Source organism: Sapajus apella, unplaced genomic scaffold, assembly GCF_009761245.1.
Source record: "Sapajus apella isolate SASKATOON/1434 unplaced genomic scaffold, GSC_monkey_1.0 scaffold6, whole genome shotgun sequence".
In the NCBI taxonomy this organism is placed as follows: Eukaryota; Metazoa; Chordata; class Mammalia; order Primates; family Cebidae; genus Sapajus; species Sapajus apella.
In genome coordinates, this window is record NW_022436946.1 from 666,157 (window position 1) to 684,911 (window position 18,755).

Consider the following 18,755-nt stretch of genomic DNA (forward strand, 5'->3'; position numbering starts at 1 on the left):
GTGGATGTTATCCATTTCATTCACATAGTAGATTCCCTAGTTTGTATTATAGATTTAAATATAGAATGTGTCATGCCTTTCTAGAAAGAACACCTATGACTTCCCATGTTCATTGCCTGTTAACTTTGCATTAAGATGTTGCCCAGATGGTTTTCAGTTTTATTTTATTTTATTTTATTTTATTTATTTATTTATTTTTTTTGAGACGGAGTTTCACTCTTGTTACCCAGGCTGAAGTGCAATGGCGCGATCTCGGCCCACCACAACCTCCGCCTCCTGGGTTCAGGCAATTCTCCTGCCTCAGCCTCCTGAGTAGCTGGGATTACAGGCACGCGCCACCATGCCCAGCTAATTTTTTGTATTTTTAGTAGAGACGAGGTTTCACCATGTTGAGCAGGATGGTCTCGATCTCTTGACCTCGTGATCCACCCGCCTCGGCCTCCCAAAGTGCTGGGATTACAGGCTTGAGCCACCGCGCCCGGCCTCGGTTTTCAGTTTTAATATCTTATCACTGCAATTTTGAATTCTTGTTTTTTTTTTTTTTTTAATACTAGTCAAGTGCAATAGTGAGAAGTAGAGGAAGAATAGAACAAGGAGTTTGATCTGTAACTAACTGTGAACAATCAATTGAGATAACTCACTACTTTTGGACAGCCTTGGTTATATTTTATTTAATTTTATTTATATTTTATTTTATTTATTGGGACGGAGTCTCACTCTGTCACCCGTGCTGTAGTGCAGTGGTGTCATCTTGGCTCACTGCAATCTCTGCCTCCCGGGTTCAAGCATTTCTCCTGCCTCAGCCTCCCGAGTAGGTGGGATTATAGATCTGCACTGCCACATCCAGCTAATTTTTGTATTTTTAGGAGAGACAGGATTTCACCATGTTGGCCAGGCTGGTCTTGAACTACTCACCTCAGGTGATCCGCCTGCCTTGGCCTCTGAAAGTGCTGGAATTACAGGTGTGAGCCACCAAGCCCCGGCTGGTTATATTTTATAATCACAGGTGCTGAATTATACACCCACAGTGTCCTGAACTATTTTAGGCTATAGGTGTTATTTTATTTATTTCTTACAATATGCCTTCCAGATAGGTCATATTTTCTCTATATTTCAGATGAGACAGCTGAGGTACAATAAGGTTGGGTAACTTTTCCCCACTATCACAAAACTGGTAACTGGTAGAGCTAGGATTTGAACCTAGATATATTGTGTTTTATAATATAATTACAAATCTAGCATTTTATAATATAATTACAAATCTAGCACTCTCTGCTATAGCAGGCCTAATAATCTCTAATTAAAAATGATTAAAAATGTGGATTCAGGGGCATCACTCTCAGAGAATGTGATATAATAGATAGTGGATAGAACTCAGGAATCTACAGGTGATTCTGATATAGGTGGTCCATATGTCACACTTTGAGAAGACCGATAGCATCATGTTCTTGACATTTAAAATCAATTAATGAGTACTGATTATTTCTTAGCCACTTTTATTTTTATTTATTTATTTATTTTGAGATGGAGTCTTGCTCTGTCGTCCAGGCTGGAGTGTAGTGGCAAGATCCGAGCTCACTGCAGCCTCCACCTCCTAGATTCAAGCAATTCTCCTGTCTCTTCCTCTCAAGTAGCTGGCATTACAGGCACGCACCACCATGCCCAGCTAATTTTTGTATTTTTAGTAGAGATGGGGTTTCAGGATGTTGGCCAAGTTGGTCTTGAGCTCCTGACCTCAGGTAATCCACCTATGTTGGCCTCCCAAAGTGCTAGGATTACAGGCGTGAGCCACTGCACCTGGGTGCCATTTAATTTTCTTAATCTCCACATACAAGGACTGTACTAATGTTCTGTTACTAACTCCTGATATCCTTTGGATATTTACTGAATTTTTCCCATGCCTCATAAGCACTTTCATGTAGATTACATTTTCTGTTATGTAATAGTTCACTACAAAAAAGGACAGTAGACGCATTAAAGAAAAATAGAAAAATTCATAGAAGTAGGGGGAAAATCACAGTCATCCTAGTTTATTTCCTTCTGATCTTTTATGCATTATTTTCATAGTTGTAGTTGTGCTATGTCCATAATTTACAACATTGTGCTTTCTTCTAAGAAAAATCCAAACAATAGTCAACAATCATTGCATATTTACTGTGTGCCAGGTACTGTGTTTGTTGTTTTGCATGTGTTACTTAATTCTTAAAACCATCTTAAAAGGTAGGTACTAATTTTTTTTAGCCCCAATTTCTGATGAGGCTAAGCTAAGATAGGTTAAGTAATTTGCTCTTCATATTTTAAACATTTATGATTTATAAGCCATGCCAGATATTTTTCTCTGCAGTTTTTTTAAGAGTTATTTGCTATTGTTCTGACTGGTATGTGACCTATATAGTTAACCATGCTTTTAATGTTTTTTCCCCTTTTTTCATTATTATAAAGTTATGTGAATATTTCTGAGTAAAAATTTTTCTGCATTTATAATTTTTTCCCCTAATTTCAGAAGTAGAACTAGTAGATAAGTCAAGCTGTGTTTTTGCTTTTGCCTGTTAATTTGTTTTATTCTTATTTACTTGCTCTTTTCTTTTCTCCTTCTGGAGGATCATTGCTTGGGTCTTGTATTAGTCTGCTTGGGCTACCATAACCAAGTGTCATACACTAGGTGGCTTAAACAACAGAAATTTATTTCTCACACTCAGGCTGGAAAGTCCAAGATCAAGATGTGGCCAGTTTGGTTCCAGGTGAGGGCTCTCTTCCTGAGCAGACAGCTGCCTTCTCTCTGTGTGCTCACCTGGCAGAGAGAGTGAGTGAATTCTTTGGTGTCTTTCATAAGGACATTAATCCTATCACATCAGGGACTCTTACTTACTTACTCCTAATAGTCATTTTGGGCACTGGGGCTTTAACATATGAATTCTGGGGAGGATACAAACATTCAGCCTCTAACAGTCCTATAACTCCTCAGTTATTAGTCAGATTTTTCCAACCAATAGATGTTCCCAGTGGAAAATCAGTTGATTCTGAATTTAGTGAAATATTTGGTTACCTCAGTCTTACAAGCAGAGGCAGGATTCCCTTTGAGGGGTGGTGGGTGGGAAGTTAAGCCCTAAGTGGTGTTCCTTCTTATTGCTTCTTGCTTTCTTCAATATCATTTTCTGTCCCTGATTTTGAATGCTCTAGATTACTGTTATGTTTTCCTTTTTTGATTTTATTTGGCATCTTTCTGTTTCTTCTTGTACTTTATTTTACTTGCTCCCTTAACTGTATATCTTTCAAGTTTTTAAAAATTTTTCTATTAGTCTTCATTTGTACTCATGCTTAAGAGAGTCATTTCGTCTTTACTTGTGTTGGTGATTCTAACCTTGTCATCACCTAAATTTTAGTACTATTTAAATAATAGATTTACCTGATCCAGTATTCTTTTCTAGAACTGTACACAAAAAATGTGAGTACAAGGAGGTTCATTGAAGCCTTATATTGAAAACGTTACACACAGCTTAAATGCCACTAGATATGATTCTTTTCAAATGTCTTTTAACAGTCAGCCGATGTCCCTCAAATATCTTCCCATCTCACACAAGAAAACCCAGAGTTTTCATGTCTTTCAAGCCCTATGGGACCTGGTTCCCCACAGCCTTTAGGACCTAAGTTCTTGCAGCTCTGTCCCTCAGGCACTGTGCTGTGGCTTTGAACAAGCCAAGCACACAAATGCTTTACTCCTTTCGTCTGCCTTTCCCTCAGCTCCAGTGCTTTTTTTTTTTTTTTTTTTTTTGAGACAGAGTTTCGCTCTTGTTACCCAGGCTGGAGTGCAATGGCGCGATCTCGGCTCACCGCAGCCTCCGCCTCCTGGGTTCAGGCAATTCTCCTGCCTCAGCCTCCTGAGTAGCTGGGATTACAGGCACGCGCCACCATGCCCAGCTAATTTTTTGTATTTTTTTAGTAGAGACGGGGTTTCACCATGTTGACCAGGATGGTCTTGATCTCTTGACCTCGTGATCCACCCGCCTCGGCCTCCCAAAGTGCTGGGATTACAGGCTTGAGCCACCGCGCCCGGCCTAGCTCCAGTGCTTAATGACCTTATTTCATTCAGCTCTCTACTTAATTGTCACCTCGGAAAGTTTGTCCCTGTCACCCAGGCTAGAGTGCAGTAGTGCATCTCAGCTTACTGCAACCTCCACCTCCTGTGTCCAAGCAATTCTTATGCCTCAGCCTCCTGAATAGTTGGAATAATTACCTGGCTTTTTTTTTAGATGGCGTCTCACTCTGTCATCCAGGCTGGAATGATGCAGTGGCAAGATCTTGGCTCACTGCAACCTCTGTCTCCAAGGTTCAAGCAATTCTCCTGCCTCAGCCTTCCAAATAGCTGGGATTATAGGCATGTGCCACCATGCCCAGTATTTTTTTTTTTTTTGTATTTTTAGTAGAAACTGGATTTCACCATGTTGGCCATGAGGCTGTCTTCCTGAGGCCATTCCTATTGCCACAGTACTAGGTCTGTTTCACACCTTTTAGTATACATGCCTAGCTTTATATAGCTTCTGTCTAACTATACTGTGGTTTATTTGAGAATAGGACTCCTTTTTTTGGTTTGTTTTCCCCCTTTTAAATGGCTGCAACCAAATCTGGGAGCAGAATAGGAACCTAACAGATATTTGAGAAGTCTGAATTCTGCTACAAAAATAAGGATGAAATGAGGACCAGCACAGAGGCTCACTCCTGTAATCCCAGCTCTTTGGGAGGCTAAGGTGGGAGGATCAATTGAGCCCGAGGATTTGATACTAGCCTAGGCAACATAATGAGACCTTGTCTCTACAAAATACAAAAATTAGCCTTTTGTGGTGGCATGTCCTTGTAGTTCTTGCTACTTGGGAGGCTGAGGTGGGAGGATTGTTTGAGCTTGTAAGTCAAGGCTGCAGTGACAGAGCAAGACCCTGTCTCAAAGAATAATAATAATAAGATATAAATACATACAGGTGAAATGAGGTGATGTATGTAAATGTAAAGCACTGTATTTGAGTTCTAGTAACTGTTCATAGCTAGTGCTTATATCAGTTTTTAAATGGGAAAATGATTAAATTTTATTAATTAAAACACAAAAATTTTGGTACAAATTGAGCATTCCTAATCTGAAAATTCAAAATGTTTCAAAATCCAAAACTTTTTGAGCACCAACATGACACTCAAAGGTCATGCTCAAAGGAAGTGCTCATTGGGACATTTCAGATTGTGGATTTTCAGATTAGAGATGCTCAACTGCTGTGTATATGCAAATATTCCAAAATCTGAAAAAATCCAAAATTCAAAACACTTCTGGTCCCCAGAATTTTGGATAAGGGATACCCAACCTGTATATTCTAAGTAAATGGTACCAAATTGCATATATACCAGTGGATAAATGTGAATGCAATACTTGTACTGTGTTCTGGTTGTTTTGATAAAACTCTCTTCTCTGATGATTGCTTTTTTCCGTTTCCAACAATCAGACTAATTTTGCGTTCATTTTTGATGTACAGCAATTTCCTTTCTAAGTAGAGGTGATCATTAGTTCCCCTCCACTATTTCTGTAATGTAACTATACTACATTCCTTTCATTAAATCACCACCAACAGCTATGTCAGATTTACATTTTATTTTATTTTTATTTTTCATTTTTTGGGTTCTTTTTTTTTTTTTAGTTGGAGTCTTGGTTTGTTGCCTAGGCTGGAGAGCAGTGGTCTTGGCTCACTGTACTTTCCACCTCCCAGGTTCAAACGATTCACCTGCCTCAGCCTCCCGAGTGGCTGGGATTACAGGCACGCACCTCTACGCCTGGCTAATTTATTGTATTTTTAGTAGATACGGGGTTTCACCATGTTGGCGAGACTGGTCTTGAACTCCTGACCTCAAGTGATCCACCCACCTTGGCCTCCCAAAATGCTAAGATTATAGGCATGAGCCATGGTGCCTGGCCCAGATTTAAATTTTTGATCTTAGGTTTCAACATCCTGAAGTTTATTCAGTTGTGTCTTGTGTTCAGTTGTTGCATTGGCTTTTTTAGTTCATAGATTCTAACTTACACAGTATGTGTGTTCATCCACATTTGCAGTTGATTATGATATTAAAAAGTTTTTGTTTGATTAGACCCTCACCAGGACCTAGAAAACGACAATCTTCTCAGTACAGTGACCCTAAATCACATGGTAATCGTCCAAGTACATCTGTCAGAGTTCATCGTTCATCTGCACAGAATCTTCACAATGACAGAGGGAAAGCTGTTCGTTGTCGTGAAAAGAAAGAACAGAATAAAGGAAGAGAGGAAAAGGTAAATATTACTGATGTTCATAAATGAAAAAGTTATTTCCAAACAGTAAAAATGAAGACTGTACAAATTTATTTATTTTTTAATTTATTTTTTAAGATAGAGTCTCACCCTGTCACCCAGGCTGGAGTGCAGGGGCATGATCTCTGCACATTGCAACCTCTACCTCCTGGGTTCAAGCAATTCTTATGTCTCAGCCTTCTGAGTAGCTGGGGTTATAGGCAGGCGCCACCACATCCGGCTAATTTTTGTATTAGTAAAGATAGGGTTTCATCAAGTTGGCCAGGCTGGTCTCGAACTCTTGACCTCAGGTGATCCACCTCCTTGGCCTCCCAAAGTGCTGGGATTACAGGCATGGGCCACTGTGTCTGGCCCAAATTTCAATAAGTTGTAGTCATCTGTTTGCCAGAGCTATGATAAAACCTTACTTATACTACATCTAGGCTGGGATTTTCCCCACTTGAAATTCAACAAATATTTTGGCTTTTTTTTGGTAACTTTATATTTTGATATAATTTCAGACTAGCAGACAATTTCCAGGAATGGCATAAAGAACTTCCATATATACTTTACCTAGTTTTATCTATTATTAATATTATGCCCCTCTTGATTTATCATTTTCTTCCTCTGTATACCCTTTTCCTGAACCCTTTGAGACTAAGTTGTAAATACAATGCTCCTCTAACCTGTAATACTTCAGAATGTATATCCTGCGTACTAGGATATTCTTTTACAAAAAAGCAAGACAATTACCAAAAGCTGTAAATTTTACATTGATATAGTTCTGTTCATCTAATCCACAGACCTTTATAAGATTTTGCCAGTTATCCCAATAATGTCATTTAGAGATTTTCCCCCTTCTCTCCCTGCTAGATCAGAATACATTGTAGACACACAAATTGAAATTAATTGTCGTGTTTCTTTAGTCCCTTTGAAAATAAACCTCTTTTCAGCTTTTGCCTTTCTTGGACTGGCATTTTTTTTTTTTTTTTGAGATGGAGTCTCACTTTTGTTGCCCAGGCTGGAGTGCAATGTCACAATCTCGGCTCAGTGCAAACTCCGCCTCCCAGGTTCAAGCAATTCTCCTTCCTCAGCCTCCCGAGTAGCTGGGATTACAGGGGTGCGCCACCATACCTGGCTAATTTTGTATTTTTAGTAAAGAGGGGTCTCGAACTCCCCACCTCAGGTGATCTGCCTGCTTCAGCCTCCCAAAGTGCTGGGATTACAGGCATGAGCACCACGCCCGGCCTTGGACTGACATTTTTGAAGAATTCAGGCCAGTTACTTTGTGGATCATGTCTCAGTTTGGGCTTGCCTGATACTTCCTCAGGATTAGATTAAGATTATTCATTTTTGGCAGGAATATCATTGGTAGGATTTTTTTTTTTTTCTCTCAGTGTATCATGTAAGAAGGTACAGGATGTCTGTTTGTCCTATTACAGGTGATAAGTTGGATTGCTTGGTTAGGTAGTGTCTGCCTGATCTCTCCACAATAAACTTACTGTTTGATCCTTTGTAATAATTTGTGGGAGATACTTTGAGACTATATAAATATTCTGTTTCTCATCAATAATTCATCAAGTTTTAGCATTCAGTGATTCTTGTCTGAATCAATTATTTCTGCACTGATTGCAAAGCATAATTTTGTAATGTCATTATTGCTTCTATATTAATTATAAAAGCCAAGTGTAGACATTGCTTTGGTTTTTTAAAATTTTTTGTTTGTTATTTTTAATTTGACACGTAATAATCATACATATTTATGGAGTACAGTTGATAATTCAATACACATATATACTGGGTAATAAGCAAATCAGTAATTAACATATCCGTCACCTCAAACATTTGTCATTTCTTTGTGTTGGGAATATTCAAAATCTGTTCTAGTTATTTGAAAATGTACCATAAATTGTTTTTAATTACAGTCACCTGGCTGGACATGGTGGATTACTCCTATAATCCCAGCATTTTGGGAGACCGAGGCAGGTGGATCACTTGAGATCAGAAGTTCATCAGCCTGGCCAACATGGTGAAACCCTATCTCTATTAAAAATACAAAAAATATTAGCTGGGTGTGGTAGCACACACTTATAATCCCAGCTACTTGGGAGGCTGAGACAAGAGGATTGCTTGAGCCTGGAAGGCATAGGTTGCAGTGAGCCAACTTCACGCTACTGCATTCCAGCCTGGGAGACAAAGTGAGACTCTGTCTCAAAAAAAAAAAAAATTACAGTCACCCTATAGCACTATAGAACACTAGAATTTATTCCGTCTTGGCCTCTTAAAGTGCTGGGATTACAGGCATGAGCCACCACGCCTGGCCTCTTTTGAGACAGTCTCTTGCTCTGCTGCCCAGGCTAAGTGCAGTGGCATGATCTTGGCTCACCGCAACCTTCATTACCCATGTTCAAGCAATCCTCCCACCTCAGCCTCCCAAGTAGCTGGAACTATAAGCATGTACCACCATGCTTGGCTAATTTTTGTACTTTTTTTGTAGAGATGGAGTTTCACCATGGTACCCAGGCTGGTTTCAAACTCTTGGGCTCAAGCAGTCCTCCAGCCTCAGCTTCCCAGAGTGCCTGTTGTGAGCCACTACACCCAGCCTTGTTTATCTTTCATGTTAGTCACAATTTAGTGTTTTTTTGCTCTGATTTTTTTATTCATGGGGTGGGGAGACAGAGTCTCACTCTGTCACCAGACTGGAGTGCAGTGGCACAGTCACTGCTCACTGTAGCTTTGACCTCCTGGACTCAAGCAACCCTCCTGCCTCAGCCTCATGAGTAGCTGGAGTATAAATGTGTAACACCATGCCCAACTAATTTTTAAGTTTTTTCTGAGAGACAGAGTCTCACTACATTACCCAGGCAGGTCTTGAACTCCTGGGCTCAAGTGATCCTCCCAGTTTGGCTTCCCAAAGTGCTGGGATTACAGGCATGAGCCACTACACCTGGCCTTGCTCTTATCTTTATTATTTATTTCCCTCTACTGATTTTGAGTTTAGTTTGTTCTTGCTCTTCTAGTTCCTTGAGATACATTTCTCTGTTATTTGAAATCTTTGGCCTTTCTGGTCTAGGCAATTATTGCTATACACTTAGTGTTACTATTGCTGTATCCCATAGGTTTCAGTATATTATGTTCTGATTTTTATTTGTTTCAATAAATGTTTTATTTTCCTTCTTAATTTCTTTATTGAGTCATAAGTTGTTTAGGAACATGTTCTTTAGTTTTTCTGTTTTGAATAGTTTTGAAAGTTGCTCTTGTTATATCAGAAAAGATACTTGATGTGATTTCACTTCTTTTCAATTAGTTGAGACTTGTTTTGTGGCCTAACATGTGGTCTATCCTGGAGAAGATTCTCCCATTCGAGTCCTAACCAGGCCTGACCCTGCTTAGCTTCTGAGATCAGACAAGATTGTGCGTGTTCTGGCCGTAGACTCTCCTAGAGAATGTTCTGTGTGCCAATGAAAACCTCACTGCAGCCTTCACTACCCGTGCTCAAGTGATCCTCCCACCTTAGCCTCCCAAATAGCTGGCACTACAAACATGCACCACCATGCCTGGCTAATTTTTGTATTTTTTAATAGAGACCGGGTTTCGCCATGTTGGCCAGGCTGATCTCGAATTCCTGACCTCCGATGATCCACCTGTCTCGGCCTCCCAAAGTGCTGGGATTATAGGCGTGAGCCACAACACCCAGCCTGAGACTTTCTTGCTTGACATACTCATTTAGTGCTCTAAATTGCCCCCTCAGCACTACTTTAACTGTGTCCCAGAAATTTTGATAAGTTATATCTTTATTTTCCTTCAGGCATTGTATTCTTTGATTGCCATGAGACTTCCTCTTTGACCTGGGTTATTTAGTGATGTGTTGTTTAGTCCAATTGTGTGGAGATTTTCTTGTTATCTTCCTGTTACTGATTCCTAGTTTGAATCCTTTGTGTTTGAGAATATACTTCATATAATTTCAACTCTTTTAAACTTGTCTAAGTTTGTTTCTGGCCCGAGATATGGTCTGTTTTGGTATATGCTCTGTGAACACTTGAGAAGAGTATGTATTTTGCTCTTGTTAGATGGAGTTTTCTATAAATGTTTGTTGGATCCTTTGGATGGTGTTACTGAGCTCTATATGCTTGCTGATTTTTCATTTTATTTGTGAGATAGGCTCTCACTTTGTTGCCCAGGCTGGAGTGCAGTGGCACCAATCATAGCTTAATTTGACCTTGAACTCCTCAGGCTCAAGGGATCTTCCTGACTCAGTCTCCTGAGTAGCTGAGACTACAGATGTGTGCTACCACACCTAGCTAATTTTTTAATTTTTATTTTGTAGAGACAGGATCTCATTTTATTGCCCAAGCTGGTCTTCAAGTCTTCCCATCTTGGCCTTCCAAAATGCTAAAATTATAGGCGTGGGCCACCACACCTGGCCTGAGTTTTTTTCTTGAAAAAAAAAAAAAAAAAAAACTATGCTACTTCTTCTGGCTTTCTTTTTCTTTCTTTCTTTTTTTTTAGATGGAGTCTCTGTTGCCAGGCTGGAGTGCAGGTGGAGCAATCTTGGCTCACTGCAAGCTCTGCCTCCTGGGTTCAAGTGATTCTCCTACTTCAGCCTCCCAAGTAGCTGGGACTACAGGCATACGCCACCACGCCCAGCTAACTTTGTAGTTTTAGTAGAGACAGGGTTTCACCATATTGGCTAGGATGGTCTTGATCTCTTGACCTCGTGATCTGCCCACCTTGGTCTCCCAAAGTGCTGGGATTTTTTTTTTTTTTTTGAGATGGAGTTTCACTCTTGTTGCCCAGGCTGGATTGCAATGGTGCGATCTCGACTCACGGCAATCTCTGCCTCCTGGGTTCAAGTGATTTTCGTGCCTCAGGCTCCTGAGTAGCTGGGACTAGAGGCATGTGCCACCACACCTGGCTAATTTTTTTGTATTTTTAGTAGAGACGGGGTTTCTCCATGTTGGTCAGGCTGGTCTAGAGCTCCTGACCTCAGGTGATCCTCCCACCTCAGCCTCCTAAAGGGCTGGGATTACAGGTGTGAGCCACCACGCCCAGCAGTGCTGGGATTAAAAGCATGAACTGACTTGCTTTTCTGAGAAGAAATCTGCTTTCATCAGAATTGCTTTTCCCTATAGGCAAGGTGTTGATATTCTTTCATTGCTTCCAATTTTTTCTTTGTCTTTAGTTTTCAGAAGTTAAAGTATAATGTGTGTTGGCATGGAGTCTTTGGGGTCTTCTATTTGTTTCTGAGGCTATTTTTCTTAATAACGTTGCAAGTACATTCATAATTGCTTATTGAAGCTTGTAAAAGTCTTTAAAATCTGCCAGGAAACTAACATCTCTGTCATCTTGGTGTTGGTTATCTGTTGATTGTCTTATTTAGTTTTGAGATCTTCATGGTTCTTAGTATGAGGAATTTTTTGTTGAAACTTGGACATTTTCATATTATATTATGAACCTCTAGATCTTATTTAAACCTTCTGTTTAGCTGACTTTCCCTAACACTGCTCTGGCAGGAAGAATAGGGGTACCACCGCTGCCAAGTGGGGATGGAAGTTCAGGTTCCCAAGCCAGCCTCTGCCGGCACCTGCAGAGGGGCGTAGACATTCTCATTACTGCCAAGCTGTGGTAGAAGTTCTCCGCACACTCTCCAGGGACACTGTGGTTTTGGAGTGGAAGTCCAGATTTCTTCTATGATCTCCAGTGACTGCAGCCAGGAGGGGAGGGGAGAGGGGAATGTACAGGGGTTCTTGTTGCTGGTCAGTGGGAATGGAAGTTTCAGCTTCTTACTTAGCCTCTGATTCTACCCTGGTTGGGGTGTGCGGTACCTCATTGTAGGCTTTTGGAGGTGGAAAGTCTAACGCCTTCTACTCTGCCTTTGCTGCCGTAGGTGGGGCTGGGGCCACAAGTCTTTGGTGGTGTTTGACTGGCGTAGTTATTGTCTAAAAGCTCTGTCTTGCTAGGCTGCCGCTTTCTTGGTCCTTTCTTTGCCTAGAAAGAGCAAGCTTCTGTTGGGGCGGTTTTTGTTTGTTCAAATTCCAGGTTGCCGGCTCTTCAGCCCCAAGTCTGGACATTTGAAAGAGAAAGTAAATGCAGGGAACACACACCATATTTGAGTTCCTTAGTTGTTCTGTTGGCTTCTTTGCACCTTTCAGAATCCTCCTGTGTTTGTGGTGTGTATAGTACCCAAGGGTTTTAGCTTTACTTAGCGGAAAAACTGCTGAAAAGTATGCTGCATCCTCCCAGAGGTGAGAGCCCAGCTGTCATTTTAAATTAACTCTTTTTTTAAATTGAGGTAATGGGTTTTGTGTTTATAATTTTGGCAGCTTTAAAAATAAGTAGTTTTTCTTTCTTTCTTTCTTTCTTCCTTTCCTTTCCTTTCTTTCCTTTCTTTCCTTCCCTTCCTTCCCTTCCTTCCTTCCTTCCTTCCTTCCCTCCTTCCCTCCTTCCCTCCTTCCCTCCTTCCCTCCTTCCCTCCTTCCCTCCTTCCTTCCTTCCTTCCTTCCTTCCTTCCTTCCTTCCTTCCTTCTTTCTTTTCTTTCTTCTTTCTTTTTTTTTTTTTTTGACAGAGTCTCGCTTGTCACCCAGACTAGAGTGCAGTGGCGAAATCTCAGCTCACTGCAACCTCTGCCTCCCAGGTTCAAGCAATTCTCCTGTCTCAGCCACCTGAGTAGCAGGGATTACAGGCATGTGCCAACACACCTGGCTAACTTTTTATATTTTTGGTAGAGATGGGGTTTCACCATGTTGGCCAGACTGGTCTCGAACTCCTGACTTCAGGTGATCCGCCCACCTCAGCCTCCCAAAGTGTTGGGATTACAGGCATGAGACACCATGCCCGGCCAGAACTGTGTAACATTTAAAAGAGAAGAAGATAATCTTTTCTTCAAAGTATTTATAAAGTTGTTATTCATTTACAGATATTTAACAAGTATCTGTTCTGTGTTAGCTGCCATGGGGAACAGAAAGAAGACACTGTCCCTGACTATCAAGAAGATATAATATAAGCCAGGGAAGATAGAGGCATTTTTTCTTTCTCTTTCCTTTCTTCCATAGAACACAGTACTAAGGGAATGTCTGCAGACAAAGCAAAACAAATTTAAGTAAGCAGAAAAAAGAAACAGTGCTGTAATAGGCCAGCCAAAGGAAGCTGTGGAGTTTCAAATGCTGACATATTTAATAGGATTTTATTTGGTTAGTGGAAGTAGTACAATTTCTATTAGGTGAACATCTATCCAATAATTTGCTCCTGGCTAGGCGCAGTGGCTCATTCCTGTAATTCCAGCACTTTGAGAGGCTGAGACAGGTAGATCACTTGAGGCCAGGAGTTCGAGATCAGCCTGACCGACATGGTGAAACCCCATCTCTACTAAAAATACAAAGAATTAGCTGGGCATAGTTGTACATGCCTGTAGTCCCAGCTACTCAGGAGGCTGAGGCAGGAGGATAGCTTGAACCAAGGAGGTGGAGGTTAGAGTGAGGTGAGATTGCACTGCTGATCTCCAGCCTGCGGAAGAGAACAAGAATCCATCTCTACAAAAAAAAAAAAAAAAAAAAAAGTTACATAGTTCCTACCTTGAATCTCGTATGTTAGTATTAGAGGCTCAGTACATATGTTGTAAAACATGCTTATTTGGCCATCTAGGATAACATTTTGTTTTTGTTTTTTTTTTTGAGATGGAGTTTCCCTCTTGTTACCCAGGCTGGAGTGCAATGGCGTGATCTCGGCTCACCGCAACCTCCACCTCCTGGGTTCAGGCAATTCTCCTGCCTCAGCCTCCTGAGTAGCTGGGATTACAGGCACGCGCCACCATGCCCAGCTATGTTTTGTATTTTTAGTAGAGACGGGGTTTCACCATTTTGACCAGGATGGTCTCGATCTCTTGACCTCGTGATCCACCCGCCTCGGCCTCCCAAAGTGCTGGGATTACAGGCTTGAGCCACCGCGCCCGGCTAGGATAACATTTTGAATATCATAAATATTGGTTAGGTCTGGACATTAATAATGGCATTAGACAGCACCAGTTGACAAAGGAAGCATCATATTATGTGCAAAAAAACTGTTAGGGGAATTGGGTAACAATTTTAATAGAAGACAGAAGAAATGTTTATTTACTTGAATGCAGGGCTTCACAAATTTTCTTGGCCTATAAAATTCACAAGTATCTTAGTAATTTTTATACAGCATCTCTAGGCCAAGATACTCATTCATTTATGAAAAATGCCTATCCATTTATGAAGAAGTTAGGTTCAAACAGTTTATGTCCTACCAGTTTAACACCTATTGGGCCCTATTGCACAGTTTCTCAAACCTTGCAGTCAGAATGAACATTCTACCCTCATTCCTCTTCCACATTGATTTTCTCTCTGTACATTTTATCATAGCAACTGCCCAAAACCCAACTTCACAAAATATGGCATTATTGAGGACGGATGTGGTGGCTCATGCCTGTAATCCTAACACTTTGGGAGGCTGAGATGGGCGGATCACTTGAGGTCAGGAGTTCGAGATCACTCTGGCCAATAGGGTGAAACCTCGTCTCTACTAAAAATACAAAAAATTTTAGCCAACCCTGGTGGTGCATACCGGTAATCCTACTTAGGAGGCTGAGACAGAATTGTTTGAACCTGGGAGTTGGAGGTTGCAGTGAGCCGAGATCACACCACCACACTCCAGCCTGGGTGACAGAGTGAGACTGTATCTAAAGTAATAATAAAATAAATAAATATGGCATTATTGAAGAGCAGTATAGCAGTCCTATGTAGGAATTGTGAACTACCTCAAGCTAGTAGTTCACACAGTATTCAACAGATGTTGCTGTTTTTTTTTAAATAAATTTAAACTATCCCACAGTACCTTGTGAGTTTGCCATTGTGTCCTGGGTATTGAGTACATAGTTTGGGAACCATGGCCCTAATGACTGTCATCACAGAAGGTGAGAGGAGTCTCATGTAAGGACTGAGATGTGTCTTGTGGAGGATGGTGGGAATGACGAAAAGGGATATTTTTAGGAGCATTGACAAGGGCCAAGTAGGTACTTAAGATTGAGCCATAGTCTTGGCTAAATATCTGTCTTTAATCTTATCTCCTCGAAAAAATTGAGATAAATTTTGTGTATATCTGCTATTTACTTGTGACCACATTTATCTCAGTATTAGTTTTTTTATGCTAGCCAGTTCATATGCATGGTCATTTTTGTTACTTTTTCTGATACTTTGGAGACATCAAACCGATGTTGATATAGAAGGATGACTTCGAGTCTTTGATCCAATCTTTGTTACTTGTATTAGCTTTTTAAAGGATGTCATTTGAGTCCAATCTTTCTTATTCATAGAAACAAAATAAATCAAAAGTTCTTGTTTTTTTTTTTTTCCTTGATGTAGAACAAATCACCTGCTGCAGTAACAGAACCGGAGACAAATAAATTTGATAGTACCGGATATGATAAAGACTTAGTAGAAGCTTTGGAAAGAGATATAATTTCCCAGAATCCCAATGTTCGATGGTAAGTTATATTGAAACAAAATAATTGGGTGCTGATGGTGCTTTTCACAATGGAAAATAGAACAAATGTGAGCGTGTACTGAAGAGCGGAGCTTGAAGATAAAACTGGAGCATATGCAACATGAGCATGACTTTACTGCGTTCAGCCTGTTCCAATTCTTGTCTGAGAGTCTGAGGGTTTTTTTGTTTTTTTTTTTTGAGATGAAGTCTTGTTCTGTTGCCCAGGGTGGAGTGCAGTAGCACGATGTCAACTCACTGCAACTTCCGCCTCCAAGGTCCAAGCGATTCTCCTGCCTCAGATTCCTGAGCAGCTGGGACTACAGGCATGTGCCACCACACCTGGCTATTTTTTGTATTTTTAGTAGAGATGGGGTTTCACCATGTTGGCCAGGCTGGTCTCAAACTCCTGACCACATGATCCGACCACCTCAGCCTCCCAAAGTGCTGGGATTACAGGCGTCAGCTACCACGCTTGGCGTTTGTTTTTGTTTTTAGAGATAGGGTCTCACTTTGTTGCCCAGGCTGGAGGACAGTGGCTCGATCATAGCTCTCTGCAGCTTCAAACTTCTAGGCTTAAGTGATCCTCCTGCTACAGCCTTCCAAGAAACTGTGACTACAGCTGCACACTACCACATCTAGCTATTTTTAAAAAATGTTTTATAGAGATGGAGTCTTGATCAGGCTGGTCTTGAACTCCTGGGTTCAAGTGATCCTCCTGCCTCAGCCTCCCAGAATGCTAGGATCACAGTCATGAGCCTATGCACCTGGCCAAGGCAATGATTTTTACGTACATGTGTTGCTTATTAACTCTAGCATCCTATAAATGTTGCTTTTTTCCCCCCCTTTTAGAGCAGTGGTTCTCAACTTTATTAATATTACATGTAATCAAAGATCTGTAATGTATACAATGAGTTATAAAAGTTAACTTTTCCATAAAGTTAGGTATATTCTGTTTATATTTGTGTTAAAACCTTAATGATTATTAGGTATGGGTTTGAGTGATACTACAAAATATTGGGGACATTAATATTTATACAATGAAATACCTTTTTTTTCTTTTTAACAAAAATTGCCACATATAGCAGTAGTAGTAGGTATTCTAGTGGTTGGAGAAGACTTTATAGCAGTCTCTGGGATACTCTTTTTCTTTCTTTCTTTTTTTCTTTTAAGTCTATAAAGAAATTGCTTCTTCTGAGCTCTGTGATACTCTTAAACCTTGGCACCTACCTCTAAATAGAGCTGGAGGCAGAGCAGCTATGTTGTAGCCTGTCTCTGCTTTATACCCTTTTTATTCTTTATGCTTTTTTTAAAATAAAAAAAAAAAGGGCTCATTGTTTCTTAATCATGGAGGTTATGGAATGAGGACCTTAAGAGCAGGAGTTTAAGATGAGATGACATGATAACATTGGAGAATGGGCCTGGAGACTATGTTCTCATGATCCAGGCAAAAAACTGGCAACTGCCAAGAACTGAAGAAAAGGTTGTGCTCTTTGCATATCTACTGGCTGACACGGTGGGCCTCATCGCAGTGTGTTAGTTCTCCCGTGCACAGAGAGAGGCTCACCATTCTGTCAGCAGCGTAACATCATGTGCTTCCAGGGCTTCTCATGAGTGACTACATAGACATATATCCTCCAAAGGCTTATTAGTGAATAAAATGTCTTCTCTTTCAGGGATGATATCGCTGATTTAGTAGAAGCTAAAAAGTTGCTTAAGGAAGCCGTGGTGTTACCAATGTGGATGCCTGAATTCTTTAAGGGCATTAGGAGACCGTGGAAGGTAAGTCTATTACTGTGATGGCATTGTCAAAGTAAATGGCAGCGTGTTGATACAGAGAGCCAATATTTCTCTATATTGGGACAGTGGAGAGAGGAAGTGGAGTAAGGAAATTTTTAAGTTATAAAGTATATGTTGTGCTATTGAGAATTTTCTTAGGCCAAAAGCCATTGCAAGATTCCTTGAATAAGAAATACGTACAATGTGATCTTTGGAAAGTTGAATACACAGCATTAAAATGTAGAATTCACCCCATTTAGAATGAACTGTATTTGCAAATATGACCTAGTTAGCTAAAGCAAAAATACGCCATTTTATATGATATGTTACATGACTGGTAACCTGTATTTTGGGGATTGTTCTCAATTAACGGGAAATATCTGCATGTGATGAGTACTTTTTGAAGTAAGTTATGGGCTGATCTGAAAAAAGACCATCAACACTTAAAAAAAAAAAAAGACCATCAAAAAAACCTTTCTTGGGTCGGGAAAAACACACTAATAGGTAACTGCATGTATGAATAGTCGTAAAAATCCTTTATGCATTAAATAAGCAAGATACAAAATGATAGACATATTTTGAATAAATTACAGATAAATGTATTTTGTTTGTTTTGTCTTGAGACGGAGTTTAGCTCTGTCACCAGGCTGGAGTGCAGTGGCATGATATTGGCTCACTGCAACCATCGCCTCCTGGGTCCAAGTGATGCCCCTGCCTCAGCCTCCTGAGTAGCTGGGACTGCAGGCACGTGCCACCACGACTGGCTAATTTTTTTTGTATTTTAGTAGAGATGGGGTTTCACCATGTTTTTAATAATGTGGTTATCTTCTTTTTTAATAGGAAGAGTAAATTTGTGACAAAGTATCCTCCTGTTTATCTGTTTGTCTTTTACATGTCTTGATATTATATGTAAGTTGGTTGAAATTTGCTACTTAGTAATGAAATTTTTTTTTTTTTTTTTTGAGACGGAGTTTCGCTCTTGTTAGCCAGGCTGGAGTGCAATGGCACGATCTCGGCTCACCGCAACCTCCGCCTCCTGGGTTCAGGCAATTCTCCTGCCTCAGCCTCCTGAGTAGCTGGGACTACAGGCACGCGCCACCATGCCCAGCTAATTTTTTGTAGTTTTAGTAGAGACGGGGTTTCACCATGTTGACCAGGGTGGTCTCGATCTCTTTACCT

At 40.5% G+C, this 18,755-nt stretch overlaps 1 protein-coding gene across 3 annotated transcripts in view; it reads left to right on the forward strand.

Annotated features, from left to right (window-relative positions):
• KATNA1 (katanin catalytic subunit A1) overlaps positions 1-18,755 on the forward strand; it is a 41,624-nt gene that overhangs the window by 15,020 nt on the left and 7,849 nt on the right. For all 3 annotated transcript variants that reach the window (XM_032274492.1, XM_032274493.1, XM_032274494.1), the window contains 3 exons: positions 6,121-6,301; positions 15,680-15,801; positions 17,474-17,579. In XM_032274492.1, coding sequence (XP_032130383.1) covers positions 6,121-6,301; positions 15,680-15,801; positions 17,474-17,579 — 409 coding nt within the window. The remainder of the gene's footprint in view (positions 1-6,120; positions 6,302-15,679; positions 15,802-17,473; positions 17,580-18,755) is intronic.